This window comes from Camelina sativa, chromosome 20 (genome assembly GCF_030686135.1).
Source record: "Camelina sativa cultivar CO46 ecotype springtype chromosome 20, ASM3068613v1".
In the NCBI taxonomy this organism is placed as follows: domain Eukaryota; kingdom Viridiplantae; phylum Streptophyta; class Magnoliopsida; order Brassicales; family Brassicaceae; genus Camelina; species Camelina sativa.
This window is the reverse complement of record NC_141899.1, coordinates 14,795,160-14,820,802: the sequence shown is the minus strand read 5'-3', so window position 1 is coordinate 14,820,802 and position 25,643 is coordinate 14,795,160. Positions and strand designations below refer to the sequence as shown.

The 25,643-nt window shown below is 39.5% G+C and overlaps 4 protein-coding genes across 4 annotated transcripts; 2 read left to right on the top strand and 2 right to left on the bottom strand.

Moving 5' to 3' along the window:
• Nucleotides 1-2,920: 2,920 nt before the first annotated feature.
• LOC147918885 (uncharacterized) lies at nucleotides 2,921-3,859 on the bottom strand. The gene has a single exon (XM_087503761.1). It carries the CDS (start codon nucleotides 3,857-3,859, stop codon nucleotides 2,921-2,923), a length of 939 nt encoding a protein of 312 aa, XP_087359887.1.
• Nucleotides 3,860-4,886: 1,027 nt separating this feature from the next.
• On the top strand, nucleotides 4,887-6,013 carry LOC147918884 (uncharacterized). The gene is made up of 5 exons (XM_087503760.1): nucleotides 4,887-5,021; nucleotides 5,111-5,381; nucleotides 5,456-5,567; nucleotides 5,649-5,773; nucleotides 5,883-6,013. Exons 1-5 carry the CDS (start codon nucleotides 4,887-4,889, stop codon nucleotides 6,011-6,013), a joined length of 774 nt encoding a protein of 257 aa, XP_087359886.1.
• A 14,456-nt stretch (nucleotides 6,014-20,469) lies between these two features.
• On the top strand, nucleotides 20,470-21,786 carry LOC147918883 (uncharacterized). Its single transcript, XM_087503759.1, has 6 exons — nucleotides 20,470-20,604; nucleotides 20,691-20,955; nucleotides 21,160-21,235; nucleotides 21,324-21,466; nucleotides 21,546-21,630; nucleotides 21,717-21,786. The coding sequence occupies exons 1-6, from the start codon at nucleotides 20,470-20,472 to the stop codon at nucleotides 21,784-21,786; spliced, it is 774 nt and encodes a 257-aa protein (XP_087359885.1).
• A 567-nt stretch (nucleotides 21,787-22,353) lies between these two features.
• LOC147918882 (uncharacterized) lies at nucleotides 22,354-25,152 on the bottom strand. The gene is made up of 4 exons (XM_087503758.1): nucleotides 24,588-25,152; nucleotides 24,021-24,469; nucleotides 22,938-23,810; nucleotides 22,354-22,806 (listed from the first exon to the last, which is right to left on the bottom strand). Exons 1-4 carry the CDS (start codon nucleotides 25,150-25,152, stop codon nucleotides 22,354-22,356), a joined length of 2,340 nt encoding a protein of 779 aa, XP_087359884.1.
• Nucleotides 25,153-25,643: the final 491 nt, after the last annotated feature.

The following is a 25,643-nucleotide window of genomic DNA, read 5'->3' as shown; positions in this document are numbered from 1 at the left end:
CAGTCATCGGTTTTCCCATGCTCAACAGTTCTAAAAACTTCATAGTAAAAGGTCCACAATCTCCCGTCCTCAAGTTTTGTCCTACTTGGCTAACCCTTTCAGCGGTAAATGGATCGAGAGGGTAATTGACATCGATAACCCTCTGAAGTAGGTACGGTATCATCTCACACACCGGCTTGATCCGGGACATTGCAAGAGTTTCTCTGGAGGAGGTCATCAAAGGATCGTAAATGGAAACATGTCTCTTTATAAGATTTATGCCCACTCCTACCCAATGCTTAGATTTCCAGTTCATTGGAGCATATATAACGTCGACATCTGTAACCCACTTCAACCTTGGTTCGTGGTGCATCCTTTCCCCATTGACGATGTCAATGAGTACTTTATCCCATCTGAAATTCCGTTTCACCGTGCTCCTGTTGAATGCTTGGAACCTTCTTGTCAACTTGTAAAAGAGAACGGAGTCCAAAATTACGGTCCTTTGTTTTATCATTTCTTCTCCGTTTTTGTGCCACAGCGTTAGGGCAATCATCTCCATGTGTTGCAGATGCAGTTAAACGCAAACCGGTCGGATTTAAATCCAACAAGAAACCATGAACACCCCAAAATCGTGTAGTTAAAGTTTAAAATATGTACCTGACTATGGACCCATTTTTGGGAAGATATAAGAGTAGAGAAGAATAGGATATCTGCCATGCGGAATCCGAAAAAGGTGTGTACCCTGCGAAATTTTGTAATTATGAAAATCCTATATCAATGAATGAGCATATCAATATGTCATCGGAGTAATATATACTACACTTACACATTATCTTGTTTTATCATCTCGGTGAATTTGGCGAATTTCCCATCAGCAACATCTTCCATAGGGTCGTATGAAACCGACCCTGCTTTTATCACTATGGCTTCGGATGGTTGACTCGCACGTATCTCCATTATCACTTCTTCTGCGCGTCCTGTTTCATCCACAATAATAACCGACTGCGGCACTAAATTGTCTGAGTCACCGGGAATACATTCCTCCCCGGGACTTTGATCTGGTTGACCTCTAGTCTCTTTACAGCCCTCTTCGACATCGCGTTCGTTGGGTATTGCTTGGTCTCCGGCCTAATAAGATGCACGTACATAGATTAGTTGTGACGTACACTGGACCATCTAAGTAGACACTATAAATATGGCAAATATTCGAAATAAAAAATAATTTTGCACTATTGGAGGTTAACTGTTGTTTCTATTTGTACATGTCCATCAGTTTTATTACAGCCCTCCTCGCCATCGCTTTCCTCTTGTTGACCGTCAACTGCAGTTTCATTTTCTACAGGTATTTCGGTTTTGTTACAACCCTCATCTGACTCGCCTTCCTGACGTCTTATGTCCCCTCCGTTACTGTTAAACCACTCGACTTTCCCGCCTTCTTGATGCAGTTCTTCCCCATCCTCCTATTCAAAATAATGAAACTTTTAAGACGCGTGTTCGTAGTAGGAACTTGGTACAAGCTCAATTTTTCACACGTGTAGATTAGAGGAGGTAAACAAATAACCGAATATATATGAGACCCACAGATGGTTATCCCTTTTATGGTTACTTCCTGACCTACCATTTTGTTACAATGCATATCAGGTTCCATTTTAGTATTCAGCTGCAGCAATATCTGTTCAATTAAAGGTGGACAATGCTTTATTATGAATATAGTGTTGTAATCTCCATTCCGTGTCAAATACTTACATCGGATACGGTTTTAGTTGGTGATAGCTCGACAGCAATGGCCCCCGCGTCATAATCTTGGCGACACTCATTAAGTCCATTGTCCGGGGATGGTTCGTTCATGCCACAGTCGTTATTATCGGTTACCCACTCATTAATATGAGTACGGGTTGTATCCTACGGTCAAATATATAAAGCGTATATGATAGGTGCATAAGCAAAAACACCCCCATTACGTTGATTGAGTCACATTCTAAAGAGGATCTTGTTGTCCATTACCTGGCCTCCAACTAAAGAATCACCACTGACAGAGTGTTGACCATCTATGGCATCCTTCGAACGATCAGTATTCCGATCACCCTGTGCACACCACAATAGCAACATAATTTAATATATGTAAGTAGTGAAAAAATTACAACCCTTAAGCTATTTGTCATATCAACCTTAGCAGTGTCAGCGCATCCCCTGTTTCTGACCTTCTCTCCCTTTTTTTTCATAACTATTACTGAACTCATTCTTCGAAACTTTATAGTTTTCCCTCTTCTTTTTTTTGAATACTTCTTCTCTGAAACTGTATGCGAAGCGTAAGAAGGTTCCCCATGTTCGTTTCTTTTAACCTCCAATAGTGCAGCTCTTATCTCCTTGCGGATCTCTGTACGTACGAAAATCTCCATGTTTGCCTGATTTTCCTTCATCAGTGCTTCTTGTTTCCTGTAGAACCGGCTTAGTTCCGCCGCATACCTTTCAAATTGGTCATCATCCAAACGTTCATCAACAATGGGCGTACCCCCCGGTCGCCCATCAGTTCTCGTGCTCTTCTCTTTCTTATTGTCAATTGTTGCGGTGTCTGCTCTTTTCCTCTTCCGACAGTCAACTGTAACTATATCACCAATTAACCATTAATTTTAAAAAAAAATTATCTTTATAGTGAAGCCCTTTGTAATGTATAAATGTTTTTAATACCTTTCTCTTCGGGACGTGTCTGTTTTGGACACCTATCATCACCTCCCATCCATATTGCCTCATCCCATTTGTGGCCAGCTTTAATAAGATTTTCAATGTTGTCAACTTGATGGTCTTCCTCTTCGTCACGCCACTCCAATTCTCCACTATCACAATGCTCCCCACTACCAACCATCCGTCTAATAACCACCTATAATATGATTACAAATATATATACATTTGACGAAACTGATAGATTCAGGTCGTTAACGTATTATATCAACCAAGTACATACCTCTTTAGCAGCCTCGCATGCGAAGATGTCTGCTATCTTGATTGGCCGCAGTTTAGCCAGATTGTGGATCGATCTTTGATTAAACGCCTGATCTTTAACGTCAGATGGTACTAATCTTGCAATTGCTGGGACAGATTGGAAAGCCAGCAGCTGGAGTGCTAGAGGAAATCCATGAACAGCAACTGATTGTTGCTTGAAAGTTTTTACTAAGCTGTCTACGTCTGCTGGACATTTAAATCCTGTAATAGTCTCCAGCGTCCGTTCAAATGACAACCTTCCCCATGGATATTTGAAAAAAAAATCAATATTCTTGGTCATCTCCACTGTCTTCGGATCTGGTTTTACTGGTTGCGTGGCGCATGTTAGAACTCCATCAACTATTATTATCAGCGTTAAAGCTAGTTTCTGCCACGTTTCCATTTCCTCAGTCTCCAACCTTTTGACCAACTCGAAGATCGTTGGTTCTATGTTTTCCCCGAATAGAACTTCCCAAACAGTCATACATCCTTTATCCGTTTTTGTAGCTCTTTCCACATCTCTCTTTTTTGGATAATTTCCACATTCGAGACCTGTCAACTCTGCAAATTCCTGTAATCCAAACTTGATTGGATTGCCACCAAACACAATCCACATCTCATGCCGCTTTTTTGTCACCAATTGACGGCAAACAAATCCATGAACTAGTTTACCGGAGAATGAGATCTTGTTAGCAGGGATACGAAAAAGCTGCCCAAATGGAGACTCTAACAAGTTTTCCATTTCTTTTGTTCCACTCATCACCCTCGATATTGTAGAAAGATATTCCGGTTTTGAATACGCATTTATCTTGGTTTTGAGAGGGTAATGGTCAAGAGCAAATAACCTCCTCGGTAGATCCAAGCTCAATTGAGGAACGATCTCTACAGCCTCGGGATCCATCCTATCACCATGAAGTAACGTACATATTAATATGTACGTACACTAAACCAATTAACCCTAATACCAATGTCTACCAAAGTTTAATTCTGTTGACGATTACGGTTATTTATCCTCTGCCCGCCACAGATACACTACTATTCATCGATTTCACATCCTGGGCTACTCAAAGCGATTCTTAAATGTATTTGCTATATACTCTTCCAACCTAATATAGAATTTGGGGGTACAATCTCTCTTCCAATTTAAAGTAAGAAGCCAAGAGAAACACTTACCTTCTGATTCAACACCGGTGATGAAAGAGGGATCGAAACAAGTCGCCTTTCTCTGATTTCACCCGACCTCTGTAATCTCTTCTTCCTTAAATGTTCCGTCGCCGACTTCTATGGAGTGTCGTTTTGTAGTACTTATCCCAGATCTAAACACGTTAATTCAAAAAATCTACTTGTAAAACAACCCTATCGGACATCCGAATGCGCCGTCGCAGCTGAGGCCTCAGTTTTCCGTCTATTACTAAGAACGAAGATTTTGCCTCTACTACTAAACTATTTTTAAATAATTTTTTATTTATAAACAGTGCAATGGCTGAGCTTTTCTTTAAATATTTTTATTCAAATTATACAGTTCTTCAACGTTATTGGTTCATTTACACTATATATCAGCCTTTATTCGTCTAGTTAAACCATCATTCAGTATTCCTTGATGTTTTATAAAGTTTTACATTGAATTGGTTTGTTAAATGAACCAATATATTTTCCGCCAATATATAACGTCGACTATAGGGTCATAATTAAGTAGTGCATGCGATGTCTCGTCTTCGCTTAACCGGCAGTTACACATGTTAAATATCTAAATGCGATGAATCTGTATGGAATGCAGTCACGACGTTTGAAAAGCCATAATATTGATAATCCATTTGTGTTTGTTCGCTGCTTATATAAGAAGACAAATACACACCCAGTGAACTATGTATTCGTCTCTCAAAAACCATAATATCACATCACAAAGTAAACATAAGTGCAACAAAGTCATGGTGCATTTCGACAGGCTATCCGATCTCCAGACGTGGCGATCTGATTGGAAGGTTTCTGTTAAGATCATCCGCAAGTGGAGAAAGAGAGAAGCGAACATCGTCACCTTTGAAATGGTTGTTTCGGATGTTTTCGTAAGTGACTCGTCTCATCATCATATTATATGCACTTAATATTAAATGATACATGTACATCATGGTTGAACTTTTTTCCCCCACCGTAGGGAGATAAGATGCAGGCAACAATCAGCGAGGACCTGTTGCCCCAGTTCTGTGCGGGGATTGAGGAGGGTTTGTGGAAAACCTTCTCTAATTTCGTCGTCACTAACGACACATCCGCTGTGAAGGTCGTGGCTTCCAACTACCGGATCAAATTCACTGCTGACACGGTGGTGGACAACATTCGTTGCTTGTCGACCAATCACTACATCGATTACGTCCCCTTCGACCAAATTTACGAACGATGGCCTCGTTGGACCCAGAACTGCTGCTTAGGTAACGTTGCATTGTGTTGTTCCGGTTTTTAATATCATATCCAGTACCATAATTCTAATGACATGACACCATAGACACGATGGGGCAAGTTACTCACGTCGAACGAAGAATATTGGTGGACGATCAAACTGCTCCACGTTTTCCCGAGAGAACCCGGTTGATACGGTTTTCATTGACGAATGATGAGTGAGTCGTTTTTGCCATTATTAGCTTTCACACACTTTAAAGATATACCGGGCTATTAACGTAAGGTGTCTCTGTGTGTAGGGGTCATCACTTGCAATGTGTGGCTTATGATGAGATGGTCGATGATTACGTCCGCAATATTTGGTTATGCGGAGGCAAACCAGTTGTAGTCTTGCGATTCTGGAGGCCCAAGTTTAAGGATGGAGGTACTGATTAGCCAAACTTATTTAAAACAATTCAATCACCTTTTAAATATAAGATTACTGCATAAAACTAATTTTGGTTACCCTTTTTCCTTATTTTTCCACACCGCAGGAGGGATGGAAGTGGTAAGTCAACCGGGTGTCTCTAAAGTGATATTTGAACCACCCTTCCCTGAGGTAAGAGATTTCAAACTCCGGTTGGAATACTTCGACCAGCACGAGCGGACTAGCGACGATTCGTAGCCTATGTTTCCATTTGTCAATGTTGCTTACATTCCAAACTTCTAAACCACGTTGCTGGACTCTTTATATTATCTTCATTACCTACATCCCAACAATCTATCTTACGTGGATAGGAATAATTTGATGTAAAATGTTTGTGTGTATTACGCATGGTTAATTATATATTTTTTATTTGGTAAGCATCTACCTAATAGTGCCAACCTTTAATGTTAGACGTATGTGTAAAAACGTGTACAAATGTTTATGTTTATGTTTAATTTCAAGGGTTTGGTCGATAATAATAACACGACAAGGTTTCAAACAGTCTTTTTTTAGACGATAAAAAAATGGGAGGAAACCAAATAAAACGTTTATAACTTGATGTTAAACAATTAAACCACAACCCAAAGTACTACTAATAAAACGACCAAACTACTTTAACAAATAGGTCATTGTTACTAGTATAACCAAAGTCGCAACAAACACATTGGTCAGTTTTAATTCCATAGTTAATCCATCACTCTTGTACGCAATCAACGCCTTCATCCTTTCCAACTCCATCTGATTTTCCTTGTGCATATTTAAGATGTTAGCAATCTCCTCTTTTTGTCCCTGAAGCGCTTCACGCATTTGATTCAAACTAGTTAACTTTAGAAGATCTTCCTTCACTGTTTTCAGTTCCTCCATCATAGCTTCATCCCACCATTTAAAAATGTGATAGTCCCCATCCTACATTTTTTTGCTTATAATGTTTGTTAAAACGTAAACCTCAAGTTATGCAAATAAATCTGATCTTTAATCAACCTCGGGGAAACTGTACGTTACTTACCTCTCTATTTCTACAAGTGTAGTGGAGCCTCCCTGGGTTTGTCCTTGTAAAAGAAGGTTGTAGGTTTGGCCTTTCACCACAGTAACAAACAGCCGGGATCCCATAGTCCGCATCGTCATACTCGACTGGACTCGTGTTTGCCAAAGCAGACATTAAGAACGAAACTGATAACGTAATTGAAGGAGGGAAAATAAAGAAAAGAGGAACGTTAAACTATTAACCGAATATCCAACTCTCTAAATCTAATCCAACATCTATGGCAGCGGCTCTCTCTGTTTCCCCCAAATCAGTTCAATGAACCCTAATTTCCCTGAATTTTATAAGATATCGATTATACTCGGTTAGCTTTTATAGAACATTCTGTTTTGTGCCGTTTTTTGTATTCTAAAACAACATGAACTTTTCCAAGCTGTGTCGTTTTCCACTAGATACGAACAGCGTCGTAAGCTTGATACAGTGCCGGTCCTTTAATAAAGCCCGTAAATCAAGGGCTTTATGCTACAGATTATTACCGATTTTAGGGGAATCAATATCAAAAAAGGTGCGGCGGTACAGTGGTAGGATTGGCCTTGACTGTCCTTCAGTGTCACGAGTTCGAGCCCTTGTAAAGTTGTAGTAGGAACTTTTTTTTTTCCTACTGTTTGTTAATGGGCAAAATTAGTTGGGCCGGCACTGTTGATAGTTTTGTGTGTTTGCCCGGTGAAACTAAGTACACGTCTTCTATATGGATGGTTCAAAGCTAGGGAATTGCCATTTTAGACCTTTTTCGGAATATAAGGAGCAATACGATATCTAGTACACATTTTCGGAATAAAAGGAGCAAAACGACCAAAACGACAGATATTGGCATACACGTTAATTAACATCTTCATTACATAGTAATTTAATTATCTAATGAAACATACGTGGCGAGGTGAAACGCAACACATAAGGGAACCGACGATACACCTAGAGGATTTCACATATAGATTTGGCCACCCACCACACTCCGCAATTTACACAGATGATGTCATAATAACGTGTGTTGGTCGATAACCTGCCCCATCTCAAACAACTACTCATGGCACAGTCCGGGAAAGGGATCAACGAACTGGAGGGATATACAAAAGAATCTTTGTAAGTGTTTTTACGCGCCGTCTTAAACATACTCAACCGTTGGAACAGATCTTCCCCGATAAGCCGTACTCCCTCTGATTGGAGTTGATAGTGATGTGCATCAAATTGGTGAAGAAAACGAACCGCCATCTGCTCGTCCCCATATAACATAGAGAAAATTCCACATGCAAGAGTGGACTCGGCATCTTCGGGAACGTTGTTTTTTAGTAGTGCGATACCGCGCTCAATGTCTTGCTCCTCGGCAACGATCCGTAGCCCCTCGTTGTAGATTGCTATTCTGTTCCCTGCGTCCAAGCATTTTTCGAAAATACGCCTGTGAATCCCTTCTTCCTGGAGTTCACCATTTGGCTTCCTTGTCGTTTGGAATGAAGAAGGATGTTCACAGATTTGGTAGATGCTGGCAACCTTCAGAACTTCTCGGGCAAGCACCGTATCCACTCCTTGTCGACCAGCCTTTAATAATGGGCCTGCTCGCCAGAACCCATCAACTACGAGATGCTTGGCTATTTTTATCAAGATCTCGTCTGGCAGATCAGTCTTCTTACGGCTAGAAGTTGTCATTTTGTGGGAGTTAAAAGCAATATGTGCAGTATGTGCAGAACCAAATAGACGGAAACTGCCGCCTGCCCACTAATAAAACCTACGATGTGAGAGGTGGTTGGGGAGTTTGGCAAAAATCTTGGAAATTTATACTAGTTTCTATATGACGTTGTTTTAAATTACCCTATTGTTAACTACTTAATTACGAAGGAACCCATTTTAGGTTTATGAGCTCTCATGCACGCCTACTCGATTAGAATTACTAAAACAAATAAGTAGTGCGAACCACGTGTTAGTTTCGTATAATCGGATTTCAAATTCATTATATTCGAATTCGTTAAATATCGGCTGTAACTCAACCATCAGCTAACCCTAAGCCTAGACTATGACATTTGTAGGTTCTCTGATGTGACAACTTCGAAGAGAGTCGTATTTATTGTTGCTTAGATATGATAGTTTTCTCATCATTATGTTTATTTGATGTGTATCCAGTTACGTAATTATCATCACTTCCTCTCAACTAGATCAATCCAAAGGGTTGCTATTCACTTGTATTGATTGTACGATTATTTAAGCTTCTGTACGTAGACGACTACCACAATATATTATGACTCCCAACGTACATCAACTCTGGTGTGGGGAATAAATTATCCTTCTGATAAGACAATACAACATTAAAGATTCTACTTATTATTAGGAGATAGTACAAGCATTCGGTCATTTCTTTTACTTTATTTAATGTCCAAAAACAAATGAACATTTTCTAATATTTTTGTGAAATAGCTACTAATAATAACAATTTTAATATTCAAAATTCTACATATTATTTTCTATCTCAATTTCAATAATTATTAGAATATAAAATAAAAAGGATAGAGTACGTTTTAACAATAAAACCATTGTACATATTCTCACGAAAATAAACCAATATTTGAAATAGAAAACAACATTTTGATTTCTATTTCTCGTCAGTTTTTCCTCATTCCGCGGACAGTCTGACGAACGTCTGTGCAGATTCTGTATGGGTTCCGGAGCTTTCTCCTTCCTGGGCAATTGTTTCAATTGTTGTCCCATCGTGTCCCATCACATTGTTAATGTGGTGTTGTGCAGCAAACTCACTTCTATAAGTTTAAAAAATTAAATGTACATGTGAGACTGTGAACAGATAAGAACACATACGCTTTCATACCAAGTATTAATATAATATCAACTTACATCTCCTTGTGATGTCGAAGTCCTTCGAAATCTGCTCGAATGAAGAATTTAGAAGACGCTTCGGTGTGTACAAGACATGGTACGCCTACACACATTTACGTAATTGAGTTGATAGATAAATTACATGTACTTGCTTCTATCATAATATCAATTTCATCTGACGTACCTTCATAACTCCCAACCTTAAAGAACCGGAAGACACAAAACACTGGCTCGGATTTGTGGAGAACATGACATCCCTTTAATTCCCAATCAGAGAGGAATTGATGGGCATAGAAGTCTGTGAGACGACATTTGACACTTTCATTCCTGCATTAACGCACAGTTGCTTTCAAATTTAAACCTATGAAGTTCAAATATATATATATATATATATATATTACTATGTCTATAGCATAATAGGTCCTTAACCTGCCATTCAGGAGAGTGAAGACAACTTCAATACACCTGCCATCATAACGTCTTCTTATGACGTCCACATTTACGATGCTCCCACAAACATCTAACGGGGGGAAAATAAAATGGGGATGTAACGTTTATTTTGTACTTTTGCTTAAATTACACTTAAAAGTAACGTCCTCAACTGACCAAACGACCACTAAATGAATCTCAGCAACCATCGCAAGTTCATAATTCCACGGACATTAATATATACATATTAAAGAAATTATAGATAAAACATACTGAAAGAAACGGGATGAGTAACTCTGCCACGAGTTATATCATCGATATCCTTGAAGCGGAAGTAATTTTTGTGATTCAAAGGTTGGATCACATCCATGGTTGACTCATGCGTAAACTTGATTTGGTATGGGTGATGAGTATTCCTCTCCTTCAGAGTTGGATTGATTAATTTAAACTCCCGAATATCGTACCAGGAACCGATTTCAGGGTTTGGCGGGATATTTGGGTATTCACCCTGTAGAAACGCCACTTCGATTGTGGAACCCTTCATAACAGATAAATTGTTATACATCAAAAACTGTTGGATTTAGCGAAATAAGAAAGACTTGTTCAACTAACCTCTTCGTCCACAAGGAGGAGAACTTGTTTTAGAAAGCATTCGTGAATCGACCAAGCGTTCAACACCTTGGCGTGGATACACCAACACCAATTCCTTCTCTCGCGGTCCAGTTCAGCAATACGATCGGTTCTGAAGCTCATGGTGATCTCAGATTTTGGATATCTCTTACTTTAAACTGTGTTAGGAATTGACGAAGGTTGAGAGCAATTTAAATATTTACGGAGAGCAAAATCTCGAAACGGCGCGGCCTTTCAACTTTCCATGGTGTCCGTTTAATAAGACCCTAAATGTACGTACGTTCCCAATGTAGTATACGTACATATGTATAGTTTGTATATTTACAAAACTAACAAATAACCGGGAATCATAAATTAATAACGAGATCCCGACCAAAATGAAAGAGGATATCGCTAAGCCCACACCTTAACCATTAAACTCATAAATATTAACAAGCATCGATAGACCAAAATTATGTTTCCCTCAATTCGAAACCCTGTACCATAATTGTGATAAACACTTTAAGAGATGGTTTACTCGGGCTTGTTTTAAATAATATTCGGTTATTAGCGGTTTCAGATTTACAAGCAGAGTAAAGGTAGATCAAATATTTAGCTGTTCAGGTCTAGATTAAGGGTGAAGAGCATAATAAAAAGGTAAACAATTTATGCATGTATTTCTCATGCATTAACCACAAAAAAGACAAATAAACTGCAGTTAAAAATAATATCTATCTTGAATGGTAACTTATAAAGTGATGACAGGACTTGATGCTTTTCGCCCTTGATCTGCACTTGAACAGCCACATATTTGATTTATATAAAGTTAGAGAACTCGTGTAAATTTATTTGTAAAATATGCTAGTACGGAAACGTGTCTTTTTCTACAAACCGGATTTGAGTCAAATTATATACGAACTACACAACTTTCCAATTTGACGTCCGGAACAGCCAATAGCTATAGCATTAAATGCGACAAGTACATGCAGGGATTTGACATCTTCTTTTGTGGAAAGTCATTCTTTACTTATATTTTCAAATGACTATTATCTCATCGTAGTGTTTACTGATCACTTTTTAAGCAAGTAATAATTATAAACTTTGCCCAACGAGTACAGTATATATTTTTGGTTACCGAGACGACGAGAGAAAAACCTTTATCGTCTGAACCAGTATGATTTTGCGTAAGCATTACGTACACCTTTTCCCAACTAATTACTATGTGTAACTTATTCTTCATTATGCATTGTGCTAAAAGGACACGCAGAGTAATTATATTGTACAGTATATATACAAATTTGACAACCTACCTCCTTTATTGTTGAAGCATATATAATAGCTCCGATAACGAAATCTCAAAAAAAAGAAAAAAATGGCGAAAGCACACAATAAGCTCCCATATCTCCCTGATGATATTTTACTCGAAATCTTTAGGCTTCTCGCAGTAGATGGGCTGTCGCACCTTGCTCCAATTTTAAAGTCGGGTCGGCGAGGACTGAAGACGGTGCTCGACCCCTATGTTCTAAAGGATGCAAACATCTACAACATCTGTTGGCATCCGTTATTGATCCAAACGTCAGACGACCCAAATGGTGGCCCTCAAGATAAAGGGATTCATAGGCGTATATTCAAAAAATGCTTCAAAGCTGGAAACGAAGTTGCAATCTACTACGAGGGCCTCCGGATTGTTGCGGAGGAGAGAGACATCAAGCGAGGCATTTCTGTTCTATCTCGTAACGTTCCCGCAGACGCTGAGGCAACACTGGCATGTGGTATCTTTTCTATGTTATATGGAAGCGAACAGATGGCAGTTCATTTTCTTCACTTATTTGTTGCACATCACTTTCCTCTCAAATCGCATGGGGTCAGATTTGTAGGCAAGTCTCTGTTTCGCCTGTTGTTTACATACCAGGTGGCACTTCAAAACACGTACAAGGATACATTCCTCTATCCATCTACTCACCTCATCCCTAACCCGGACTGTGCCGCCATTTGTTGTATCCAATCCGGTTTCTTCTCTATAAACTTTCGAGATTACGACATCTTGTGTACTAATTGTGGACTTTGGTGGTTGGCGAAATCTATATGTGAAATCCTTTAGTTCTATAATCTCCAATGGCTGCTCTTTAAAGTTTATTTTTTTTGTTTTAATGTGCTGTTGTATACGTCTGGTACGTACATGTGAAATTATATGAGCGGTGGTACGTACATCGATAATTTGTAGGGTATGTTATTAAATAAAACAGAACGATATGAACGGGACTAGTCCATGTGTACGTACACGTCACACACAATAGAACTGGTTTGGAACCGTGTACAACTATGTATTTATGTATGATGCCCTGTTACGTTGTACGTACACAAATACATAGGTGTGGCACCGTGTACGATGGCGGGATAATACTAAATAAAATACATACGTTGATTATAAAATAAACTCCGGCATACACCAGATAACGGTTCGAGGTTCCAAAAAGAAAAAAACAACCATCAAGTACATAATATTTGTACATTAACCAAGTTGAAAACGTCGTCAGTAAGGTTAAGCCGCAAAAAAATAAAAACATGAAAAGAGGATCTTAAAAGAACGAGCGCAACTCCTGTGCATACCAGTAGAAAAAACAGGACTTACACCCGGTGAGGTAGCTACTGCAAGTACACCTACGGTGGTGGAGGAGAGAAGGCGACGATCTCACTTCAAAAAGGGGACCACGGAGATGGAGGTTTGCAACATGGAACATAACCAGGCCAGCGACTTCAACGGCGGTGTTCATGTGAGGGACCATGAACCAGAAAATATTGCCAAACGCCTCGGCCTCCATCACTTGGCCGGTAAACGTTGCGAACAGCACATAAGCGAAATTCGCATACGGATCCGTTGGTGCAAAATAGCGTAGCTTTGCCATACCTTCAGCAAAGGTGGGGGAGTTTGAAGCTAGCCTGACGTCCTCAAGATAGTTCCCTACGCTGTGGCCCCTGTAGAGGATAAGCTCAAAGTAGGGCCTGAACTTAGACTCCATAGTGATGAACTGTGGCCACGTGATGAACGGACAAAGTTGAACAGGTTGGAGGTCGACAGTGTTCAGCGCCTCGACCAAGGCGGGGATAGGAGTGACAGATACGGGTATAAAATTGACAAGGAGGCTTGTAGGGTTTGGCAGCTTGATGGCCAGGAATATCTCGTTCGGAGGAGTGTTCATTGTTTTTTTTATTTTTTTTTTTTTTGGTTGGAGACGATATGGGCTGTGGATGGTATTTGCTGTGTGTAGGGAATAAAACATCGTCTTACGTACACACATCTATATATAGTGAGAACAGTGGTAATTTTATTTTTACTATAACATGTAATTAACTCGATGGTATTTAACAGTAAAATGTACTGATTGTATAGGAATATATTTATACAAAAATGTAATGATTTAATTCTGTTTATTAGCCACGCCAAAAGTATCCAACAAGCTCTGTTGGTTCTTTGGTACTCGTGTACGTATATAAGTAAAATTACATAACTGATATTTGACATCTACAACCATGCAAGTCATATCGATTCAAATTGACTTATATGGACGTCAAATCAGTTGGCCATTGCATTAAAAATTGCAACATGTCATTGCATTAAATACGACTACTAATAGATACAAACACATTGTTAATTTCCCTATACTATATATTAAATATAGTGGTTTCAATTTTAAGTATAAAAGGGTACAATTCAATTCAACCTACACGGGCATGTAACTGTTGATGTAGGTCTTAGCCATGTACAGAATAAGATATTCGATAAACTATTAGTTTTCATGGAACTAATAGCCAGTTATCACATCTAACAAAGTTCGTGGTTACCTTTATTAGCTTGCCTTATTATGCAAAGGTGCATCGCTGCCAAAATACTTCGTTTAATATTAAAATTAGAATTGATAGGAGATAAGGTGTACACGGAAACGAGGAAATGCAAACATGTTTCGTTATAACTACCAAAGCATTTGACTAATTCGGCGAGCGCACCACCAGATTGTGCATTTCCTTCAACGATGCTTGTAAGGGCCCACCATATTGAGTACGTCTTTCTTCCTCATTGAGAGCGCACATTTTAGTGCGCACGAAGGAGTTGTTATTTCCCCATCATCAGGGTAGTCAAAAAACACACCATAAGTTGTATTGTGTGATGCTCCATATTGAATAAGCTCAGTGATGAGTTCTTCACACATATCTCCAACCTCTTCGGAGTCAAGTGGGTAGTGTTTTATAGAAAACAGCTGAAGCAAATGACCCGCCTGGACTCCGGACCCTTTACAGATGCACAACATGGCAGACGCAAGAGTAGCGTCGGCATGTGTTGGTACGTTACGCAGGAGTAAATTTACGGCCCCTTCAATGTCCCCATCTTTTGTTGCAAGACGAAGGCCTTCATAATATATGGCCGTTGGATTATCCGCATCAAGGCACCTTTCAAAAAACTTCCTGTGTCGACCACCAAACATGATATCATCGGGGTCACTGCACATGTTGAAGATGTTTGCCTCTTTCAAGACGTCGCGACGGTAAACTATAGTTTTGCCTCTATTTCCCGAACGTATGAGTGACTGCATGTACCACCAGTGTTTTGCTGCCATTAGTTTAGCTATTCGCGCCAACAGATCGTCAGGAAGATTTGGGTTGGTCATATTTGTAGTGAAAGTATTATGTGCACATTGTGCGTGCAAACTATTTTATAATACGAACTTGTTGATATCGTTGGGGAAGTATTTGGTATGGATATAAATGATACTTGATATAACTGCGTGACAAGATGGCGAGGTGACATCAAACCACTAATTTAATTATTAAGATTTTAAAACATCCACTAACAAAATAGATGGAGTGTCGTTTTGAGAATATTAATGGGCCGTTAATATTTTAGGCCCATTTACATTATAACCATATATGATTCCCCATATCCCCTATTAGTATACACGTGTCATAATCTACTATCTAAATCTCGATTATTCACTACCCGCCCAGCTTAACGTAGTGGCAGACATGACACCAGTTGGCAACTGCGATGTGACAACTGATACCCGCAAAAGTCGTATATGCGAAGACGTAGAAGAGTTGTTTAACAATTAAATAGAGGGATGTGATGTGTCTTGATGAGTACGTTTAATATGATGTATTTGTAATCATTACTAAGTTACGAAATCTGGTCACATTGTGAACTAAATATGTTTCTGGTTAGCATTCTATATATATTCACACATGGTTTGTACGGAACAATGATTACTACGTATTTAGGCTATAGTTTGACCTCTCTCTATGTCGAATTATGTGCTGATTTGTAACTTGTATTAGTATTAAATAAAAAAGAAAAAAATAAATTATTGCTTTGTTCAGTGCGGAATTTATTAAACCGTTGGGTAAATGGTAGTTGGGTAAAGTATATGTGGTTCATGGGTTAATTGATTGTTTTGGAAACCGCAACAGTAATTTTTTTAAAAAAAAAAAAATACGAAAAATACAGAATATTTCTTGATTGGTAGCATAACGCGGATTTAAAAAAAAATAAAGCTTAAAAACCGCACTTATGCATGTCGCCGTTCATTGCCATAAATTATTAAAAAACCTGCAACTCCCAACTACAACTCTCCCTTTATTTAGAGTACCCTTCACAAGTTGCAACACATACGAAACATTGTTTTACAAAAATCTAGTGAAAATGCCGCATGCAACTGGAAAAATGCCCGAGATACCCGATGAAATATTGATTAAAATCCTCGGCTTTCTCGCAGTTGATGGTTTGGAGTACCTTGCTCCAATACTGAAGGCAGGTCATCGAGGTGTAGAAACGGCGCTCTCTCCCCAAGTTTTAAAGGTTGCTAACATCTTCAGCTTATGCTGGCATCCAACGATGTTCCAAACACCACATCACCCAAATGGTAGAGTCCAAAATGAAGGGGTCCATAGGTGTATTTTCGAAAAATGCCTAGATGCTGGCAACAAACAGGCAATTTTTTTCGAAGGTTTCCGGGTTGTTGCTGAGGTGGAAGACATTAAGCAAGGTATCGCACTTCTAACTCGTAACGTTCCCGCGGAACCTATCTCGACACTAGCTTGTGGGTTTTTTTCAATGTTAGTTGGGAACTGCGAGATGGCTACTCATTTTCTTGAACTGTTTGATTCACATCACTACCCAATTAAATTGGAACGAGCAAGGTTTCTGGCCAAGGGGTTGTTTCGGTTGCTGTGTAGATATCAGACGGCGCGAGTAAACACATACTGGGACACATTCGTCTATCCTATTGCTCCCTTTATCCCTAAACCGGAATGTACTCGATTGTGTTTACGGGAACATGGTTTCTACTCTCTCCGGTATGAAGATTATGACATTGTCTGCACAAAGTGCGGCCTCTGGTGGTTGGCGAGAGCTATATGTGAGATCCTGTAGGTATATTTTATCTTTCAGATGTTTCGCCCTTAACGTACTATCTGACGAATCTCTTGTTATCAACGCAGTTCTTAAATCTTCTACAATCCATGTAAGTACTATAAATCCGGCCTTTAGTTTAGAATGTCTCCTGGTGTACTAAACTTGGTTCATGTAACACCTAATGTTGTATCCTTTATAAGAACGCGGTATCTATCGATACTTATTATGTTGTTTAATAATGGTAAGTGGTTGGGTGCGTAAAGGTGGCCAAGGCATCGGAGATGAACTATGAATATAGAACTATATAATTTGTTCTTCACTTTGCAAGACCACTTAAATATGATAGTAAGACGTACACAACCTGAAAGATGTTAGTGTAATAACAACGTTTAAAATTTCAGTGTACGTTCAAGAGTAAGTACGTATAGTGTACGTACAAAAGTTTATACTTTAAGACAAGATGGCGAGGTGACATCAAACCATTAATTATTAAGATTTTAAAACATCCACTGACAAAATAGGTGGAGTGTCGTTTTGAGAATCTTAATGGGCTGTTAATATTTTAGGCCCAGTTACATCATAACCATATATGATCCCCCACATCCCCTATTAGTATACACGTGTCATAACCATATTACGGATTTGAAGTCTACTAGTATAATCTACTATCTAAATCTCGATTATTCACTACCCGCTCAGCTTAACGTAGTGGCAGTTATGACACCAGTTGGCAACTGCGATGTGACAACTGATACCCGCAAAAGTCGTATATGCGAAGACGTAGAAGAGTTGTTTAACAAGTAAGTAGAGGGATGTGATGTGTCTTGATGAGTACGTTTAATATGATGTATTTGTAATCATTACTAAGTTACGAAATCTGGTCACAGTGTGAACTAAATATGTTTCTGGTTAGCATTCTATATATATTCACACATGGTTTGTATGGAACAATGATTACTACGTATTTAGACTATATTTACGAATATAAAACTATATAACTCGTACCTAAATGTGACGTTGGGTGCCTAAATGTGACCATCGGAGATGATTTATGAATATAAAACTATATAACTCGTACCTTCCCATTGCAAAACCAATTAAATATAATACTAAGACGTACACAACCTGAAAGATGTTAGTGTAATAACAACGTTTAAAATTTCAGTGTACGTTCAAGAGTAAGTACGTTTAGTGTATGTACAAAGGTTTATACTTTAAGGTCTTGTACGTATTACAGTTTGCAAATTGCGTGTACGTAGAATGGGAAGGAATAGTTCGGGCATTATCTCCCTTCATGCAATTTTTATTATGCAAATTAAATATAAATAAAGGTTTCTGACGCAGATTCTTCTATTACGTATCTACGTGGCGCCACCATAATAACGGATGTCAAATGCGTTATACACTACTTGGACAATTATTTCTCTTAAATTCCGCTAGGCTCTACTTAGGGTACACATGACAGCAGTAGGTTGGACGAAGTGACAACTCCTACCCCCAAAGTCGTGTTACCATAAACGTGATGTGATTTATTTCTTAGCGAGTTTTAATTAAACAGTAGTAAGTGACGTATGTCTCGGCACATTACAACAATGAACGGGTATGGTGTTAGCGAAATAAGTATCTCGTTAGCGTTCCATAAATTATAATTACCAGTCCCACTGAGTGCAACCTGAACTTTGAGTTCTTCAAACACCCTTCTGTACAAGTTGCAGTTCCTACTTAAAAACCACAGCAAGCTGGCGTCTGCGTCTCAAAAAATGCCTCATCTACCAGATGAGATGTTGATTATCATCTTCGGGTTTCTTGCAGTAGATGGTTTGAACTACCTAGCTCCAATTGTCAAGGCAGGACCTCGGGGAGTCAAAACAGCGCTTACGCCTCAAGTTCTCAAGGATGCTAACATCTCCAGCATTACTTGCCATCCTTCTTGGTTCCAAAAATTACATCATCGAAATCGTAGAATAAGAGAGGAAGGGATGCACCGGCGTATCTTCGAAAAATGCCTTGAAGCTGGGAACAAAAAGACAATCTATTACGAAGGTCTCCGGGTTGTTGCCGAGGAAAGCGACATTGAGGGAGGTATTGCACTTCTAACTCGTAACGTACCCGCAGAAGATGATGCCACACTAGCATGTGGGTTTTTTTCTATGTTACATGGGAACCTCGACATGGCGGGTCATTATCTTTACCTGTTTTTTGCATACCACTACCAACTAAATACAACTCAAACAAGGATTTTGGGCAGGGAGTTGTTCATGTTGCTGGGTAGATATCAGACGGCGCGAGAAAACACGTACAAGGATACATTCGTCTATCCGATTGCCCCTTTGATCCCTTCTCCGGAATGTGCTAAATTGTGTTTATTGGAGCATGGTCTGTACTCTCTCAAGTATCGAGACTATGACATGGTGTGCAACAATTGTGGCCTTTGGTGGTTGGCGAAATCTATATCTGAGATCTTTTAGTGATATTATCTCTTTAGATGTTTCGCCCTAAACGTTTCATCTAAATGTCTTCTGTAATAAACGCCGTATTAATATCTATGTCATAGGGTTTACGCGCACTGAATCCGGCCTTTTGTTTCCATGGTTTTCGATTCTAGTTATTTTTAAGCATGTACCAATTGATGTTGGTTCCTTTCCTTTTTTAACTGTTCTATCTTGCAAAAGAACTATACACAATTGATATATCTGCCTATTGTGTATGTACAACAAAGTGTGTGTGGGTACATGGGTGCTTACGTTTGGTACGAGAAATGTATTGTTTTGTTACAACTGTGCATTCGGTTGGTGAAGTCGGATGTGTACACATCTCTATGATACATAGGTATCGGGCCTCAATTTTAGTAAGCCCATTCGGTATGGATTTGTTGTTTATTTTCTTAAAAATAAGGCCTCAATTTTAGAGTTTGCGTTGAGGCCCCATTTAAAAATTTAAATATTACATCGGACTTACTGAGATAAACAATTTAAAAGTAAACAATACTTGATCTTTTCGTATTGGACCTCCAATGTTGTCGTAGTGGGTGGGCGCCATAACGTAATTAAGAAACCATTGGGGGGGGGGGGGGGGGGGAAAGCATACATCAACAATAAAAATAAAACAAAACCACGTACAAAACGTAAATTAGTTGTCTGTACGTACACTACGAATTAAAGTAAATTTGAAATATAAACCCGAACAAAAACAAAGAAAGCGAAGAGTCGCGCTTATTAGAGTAGGAGAGAGGGGGAGTCGGTAGAAAGACGGAACTACTACTGGCGACGTTTTGTTTTATTTAAATAGCATCACCCTTTCTCCTTTCCAAACCCAGGGTAGAAACGAGTAACACGAAATTATCAGAAAAAAACCATGGAGTTTAGAGTTGATGCCATCGCTGATCTTATACCAGGAAAAACGAATTGGATTATCCAAGCGAAGGTCTTGAATTCGTGGTATGTTACTGAGTTCTTTTGGAAGCGGGTTCTGCTCCTTGCTGATACACGGGTTAGTCCACTTTGCTTTGAAAAATATTTGCACGAAGTTGTTAACCAACGCAGTGGTCTTATACACAATTGATATGCAATTTGTAGGGTGACACAATCGAGGTGGCGTTTTTACCAGGGACCTATAAGAAAATGAGGAAGTATATCTATGATGGTGATTGGTATGAAATTAGGAATTTCAAGGTCATCCAGCCAACACTTAGGGAGAGGAATACACATCATCCTTTCCAAATCAAATTTACTGATGAGTCGACGATGGGCCTGCTCTCACCGGTGAATCAAAAACACTACTTCCGTTTCGAAGATTTGGGTGATATATCTCGAGGGAGAATTACCCATCCCATATCATTCGGTACGCTTATCTTCAATTTTCAATTACACAAATCGTTTGAAACAACGTTAACAAACGTTTGCTAATTGATATATTTGTGATTATCACTAGTTTTTAGGCCTCATACTAAATAAATAGGTTAGTAGACAATTTCATATCAAAATACATAGGTCGTAACATTTAAAGTATGTGTCTACCCCGAATCAGATGTCTGTGGGTGTGTAGTTGGGGTGGAAGACAGAAGATTGCTCGAGGGGGCAAATACGGCCAATGAAGTTGTCCTCACCCTACTGAATGGGAGGTAAAGGAGATTTGTGCTACCTTTTCAATACATTTACATTTAAAGTTTTTTCGTATGCCCGTTCAATATTAACATGAGAAAATCGTAGGAATGAAACCCTCAAGTGTCGTGCCCTAGATGATTATGCTGCTCGCTTCATAAATGCTTGGGAAGCACTCGGGTGTCATCTTACTTTTACATCTGAACCCGTCTTTTGTATTTTGCGGTTCTGGAAGGTTGGAAGCTACGAAGGTATGTTCGATTTGATAGATCAGATAAGGAAACCAGCCTTGTGAAACCATATACAACTAATTTTGTAAATGTTCTGAAGGTGCTCCTTGCCTCGTCAACACAACCGCCTCTTCGCTGTTCTATATAAAACCAGATTTCGAGGGAATGGAACATCACAAGGAGATGTAAGCTCTTTGTTTTCCTACAAAAATATCTAATTGTATTTGTTGCTACTGGCAAATACGTTAAACACTTTCTATATTTACCGCAGATCTGAAAATGCTGGACGTTACTATATAGAACATATAATGGAGCACGTAGGGGAGAATGCAGTACCTTGAGAATAAAGGAACTAGATGGGCGAAAGGGAGAACTCAGGGAGTTTAGCATATTTATTTAAAGAACCGGCACAGATCTATGCAATTTATTAACTTTTTTTTCCCCGGTGTGTTTGTACTTTTGCGTGAACCCAATGTTACGCTGATTATGGATAATATATGGTTATGTTTTGTCAACAAAATATAAAATTTAGTACTCTGCAATATATGTACGTACATAACAATAGTTATCTACGATAAGTGAACATGTCAACACTATCCAAACATCGCATTATGTCCTCTCTAATGGACCATATAAAGCCCACAAACAGATATATTTCGCTTTAAAAAGCTTCTTATTCAAACAGAAAACCGTTTGCTTGAGATTTCTAAAAAGCCCACACGAGTAATAGACCCATCTAGGGCAGCCGGGAACAATTTCTCCAACAATTATAGTTAAACAAAAATGTGGGCTTAGAAATTAAAAAGGGCCATCATAAACATGTTACAAAAAGCTATGTTGGCACCTTAGGAAAAAAGAGTATTATCCTCACGCCAAGAAAAGATAACACGTCTATTGTCGCCCATGCACTACGTATTAGCTGGACATGTTGTACGGTACTGGCCAACCTGTTGACACTGAGAACAAGCATGCTGTTTACGGGGCCGCTTCGTCTCCAACGCAACCTCGACAAAAGACTTCCTCCTCATCATCTTTGGCCTTCCTGGAGGATTCCTAACAAAAGGCGGTTTACATCTGGACGGTGTAATATCAGTAGGAACGATGCAGGATGTATCTATCGGCATTATCGCCTCCGCATACCCACTGCAGAGGCTGTCTCTGCGGAAGTATGGATGGTGCTGGTTTATAACTGATACGTTGGCAGTATATGCGGCTGCGATAGCATGTACGCATGGCATCCTCTCTAGATCAAAACGCCTACATGAACACCTCTTATACCTCAGATTGACAACATGCGTTGAGTTACCACCACTTACTTCAAATCGATCTTCATCAATTTCTTGAACCTTTAGACGCCTTGACTATTCAATACGTGCCTATGAGTAAATCAAAGCGTAAGTTCATATAACCAAAACAACACAACATATCCACTAACATTTTTCATGCCTTTCGTTAACATATATATCGATGGATATGTTAATGAATGTCACACCTGTAACAGGTTCTCCACTCCTTTGGTGAGTAAAGTTGGCATTGGGGCAGCTTGTTTTCTCCTTGTAGCAAACCAACGTGTCAACATATTCCGAACAGCTTCTAGTAACTCTACAATGGGATAGGCTCTGGCAGGATTCAGTACTTTGTTTAGCGATTCTGCAATGTTGCTCGTGGTGAAGTTGTACCTATCACCAGGAAAGTGCGCCCTGCTCCACTTGGTTACATCTGCACGAACCAAGTAAGCATGCAGTTGCGGATTCGCTTCTTGAATTTGCTGGAAGATTTCTTCGAAATCAACTACACGGTACGCTGCAGCTGCTTTTTTTACCAGCCGGAATGTTTCGCTCCCACTAAATCTCAGGATAATATTCTTGTGAAGATGATAAGTGCAGATTCCTCGACTTGCCAGGGGGTACACTTTAGCGATAGCTTTACCAATAGATTTATGCCGGTCAGATATCAGTGCAAGCTTTTCATCATCAGGAATTACACTACTTAATTGAGTAAAAAACCATTCCCACGACACGTCGTTCTCTGTATCAACAACCGCATACGCCAGAGGGAAAATATTAAAATTCCCATCTTGTGTTGTCGCTATCAGAAGAGTCCCTTTGAATTCACCTTTCAAAAAGGTTCCATCTACAACTACAACTTTCCGCATATACCTGAAACCCTTAATGCATCCAGCAATCGCAATGAAAACATACTTGAATCTGTCTTCTGCATCAACGACCAGTCTAGTAAGGGTCCCCGGATTAGAGGACCTCAGCCTGTATAAATATGCCGGTAATTCAGCGTATCCACTTTCAGGTGTACCCCTAACATACTCCCGCGCCTTTATAAGTGTACGATGTGCCTTCCAGTAGCCAAGCTATTATATGAAAATGGTCAGTAAAAGACATCAGCACTAAACAATATCAACTAGATCGAATTATATATATGTGCAGTGCAGGCCATAGAATCAACTAATTTCTGACAAACTCAACAAACTTAAGCTACGATCTGTTTGTACACCCTATAAACAAGTACACTCACAGAGCCAACCATAAAACAAACATATTAAAGTATTCCAGTAGCCAACCTGTACACCATATCGTAGGTTGAGCCCATCCCCAACAAGATTTGGCACAACAGAACTTCCCACACCACCAACATAATCCTTGTATAATTGACCTAGGATTGGTGGTTTAGCATTATGGCTACGGCCATATCGTTCCGTAACAGAGCAAGTATGTTCACGACAATATCTGCGAATATGAAACACCGGCGAATCACCCATGGTTGAAGCCCGTATTCTCCATTTACAACCTTTTACCCAACACTCAACGATTAACAAAACGGGCGTTGAATATCGAACATTGTAATCATATTTATCTAATACACTCAGCACCCTCAACCTTGCCACCAACGTTTCTTTGCTATCAAACTTATCCCCCACAGCAATATCACCACCTCCGTTTTCTATTTTGCGAACCTCCTTCTCAATTGCATCAGCTGCAGAGTTAGTCTTGCGGGTACGGTTATTTGATTCTGTGTTACACACATTTTCCTCTATACAAGACCCACCCCCAGGTCCGTCGTCCAATGATTCCTCTGCTTCATCCGGGGCGAAGTTGGAGTACAGCAGATAGTCTTCATCCCCCTGAACTTGCACCATCGCTGTCGTCACAGTAATCAAATCTACTGTTGTCCTCGTCATCTGCTTCATCTTCATCTAGATCATTTCCTACATTATCTTCACCGTCTTCCTTCCGACTCTCGTACTCATCATCTTTCTCTCCCATTTCCTCTGCCACGCCTACGAAATCATCTACAACGACTTCAGGGGTCTTGGGTATTGGTTCTGGGGTTTTCGGTTTGACTTCCTCGAACAAGGTTTCACCAGATTTAGCTTCGATCTCAACGCATAGCCGGATGAGTTCACTCCTATGCTGTTTGAGAAAGTTTTGAAACTGCCGACCATTCGAAACAATCACCGGTGGCATATAACATCCGCTTTTTTTATATCTATCTAATATATAGCTCAACTTTATCGCGGAAGTTCTTTCACAGAAACCAAAGTCATCGTACACCATAGCAGTAAAGTCTTCAAACTTTGTTTCTTTATCGGCAACTATAATCCTGCACCCTTTCCTAGTATCAACATCAAACAACCATCGCTTTTTGTCTACCCTCCACCTCCCACACGCCAATACGATATCTTGCTCTTCCATGGATGAACCGAGATCAAAGATTAAAGAAACTGAGTAGGAAAAAGACGTTTGCTCCGGCAGACAAACAAAACACGATTGATGAATCTGCTACAAACACCATAGATCGGAAGAACAGTAAAGGTGTTTAGATCTTCTTCCAATAAGTCTATCGCAACGCTCGACTGTCTTTGCCAGCTCAAACAAATTCGTGTTATTCTGGTAAGACTTTACAGCTGTCAATCTTGCTTACTAAATCTACCACGGACAAGAAGCCTACCACAACACTACGAAAACTATTTAAAAAAACAAACAAAGTATACCAAAAATATCTGTAAGGAGAGAAGGCTGTCGCATAAATCTGTCGCAACAGGCCATTAGTCTACCATAAATATCTTCCCACCCTGTTACGTTTGCCGCTACACGCGCTTAAAACAAAAGTCTATCATCAAAGGGAAATTCCTCTACCAACTTAATCTAACGAATCGATTTCATGGACGTCGACCGATAAGTGT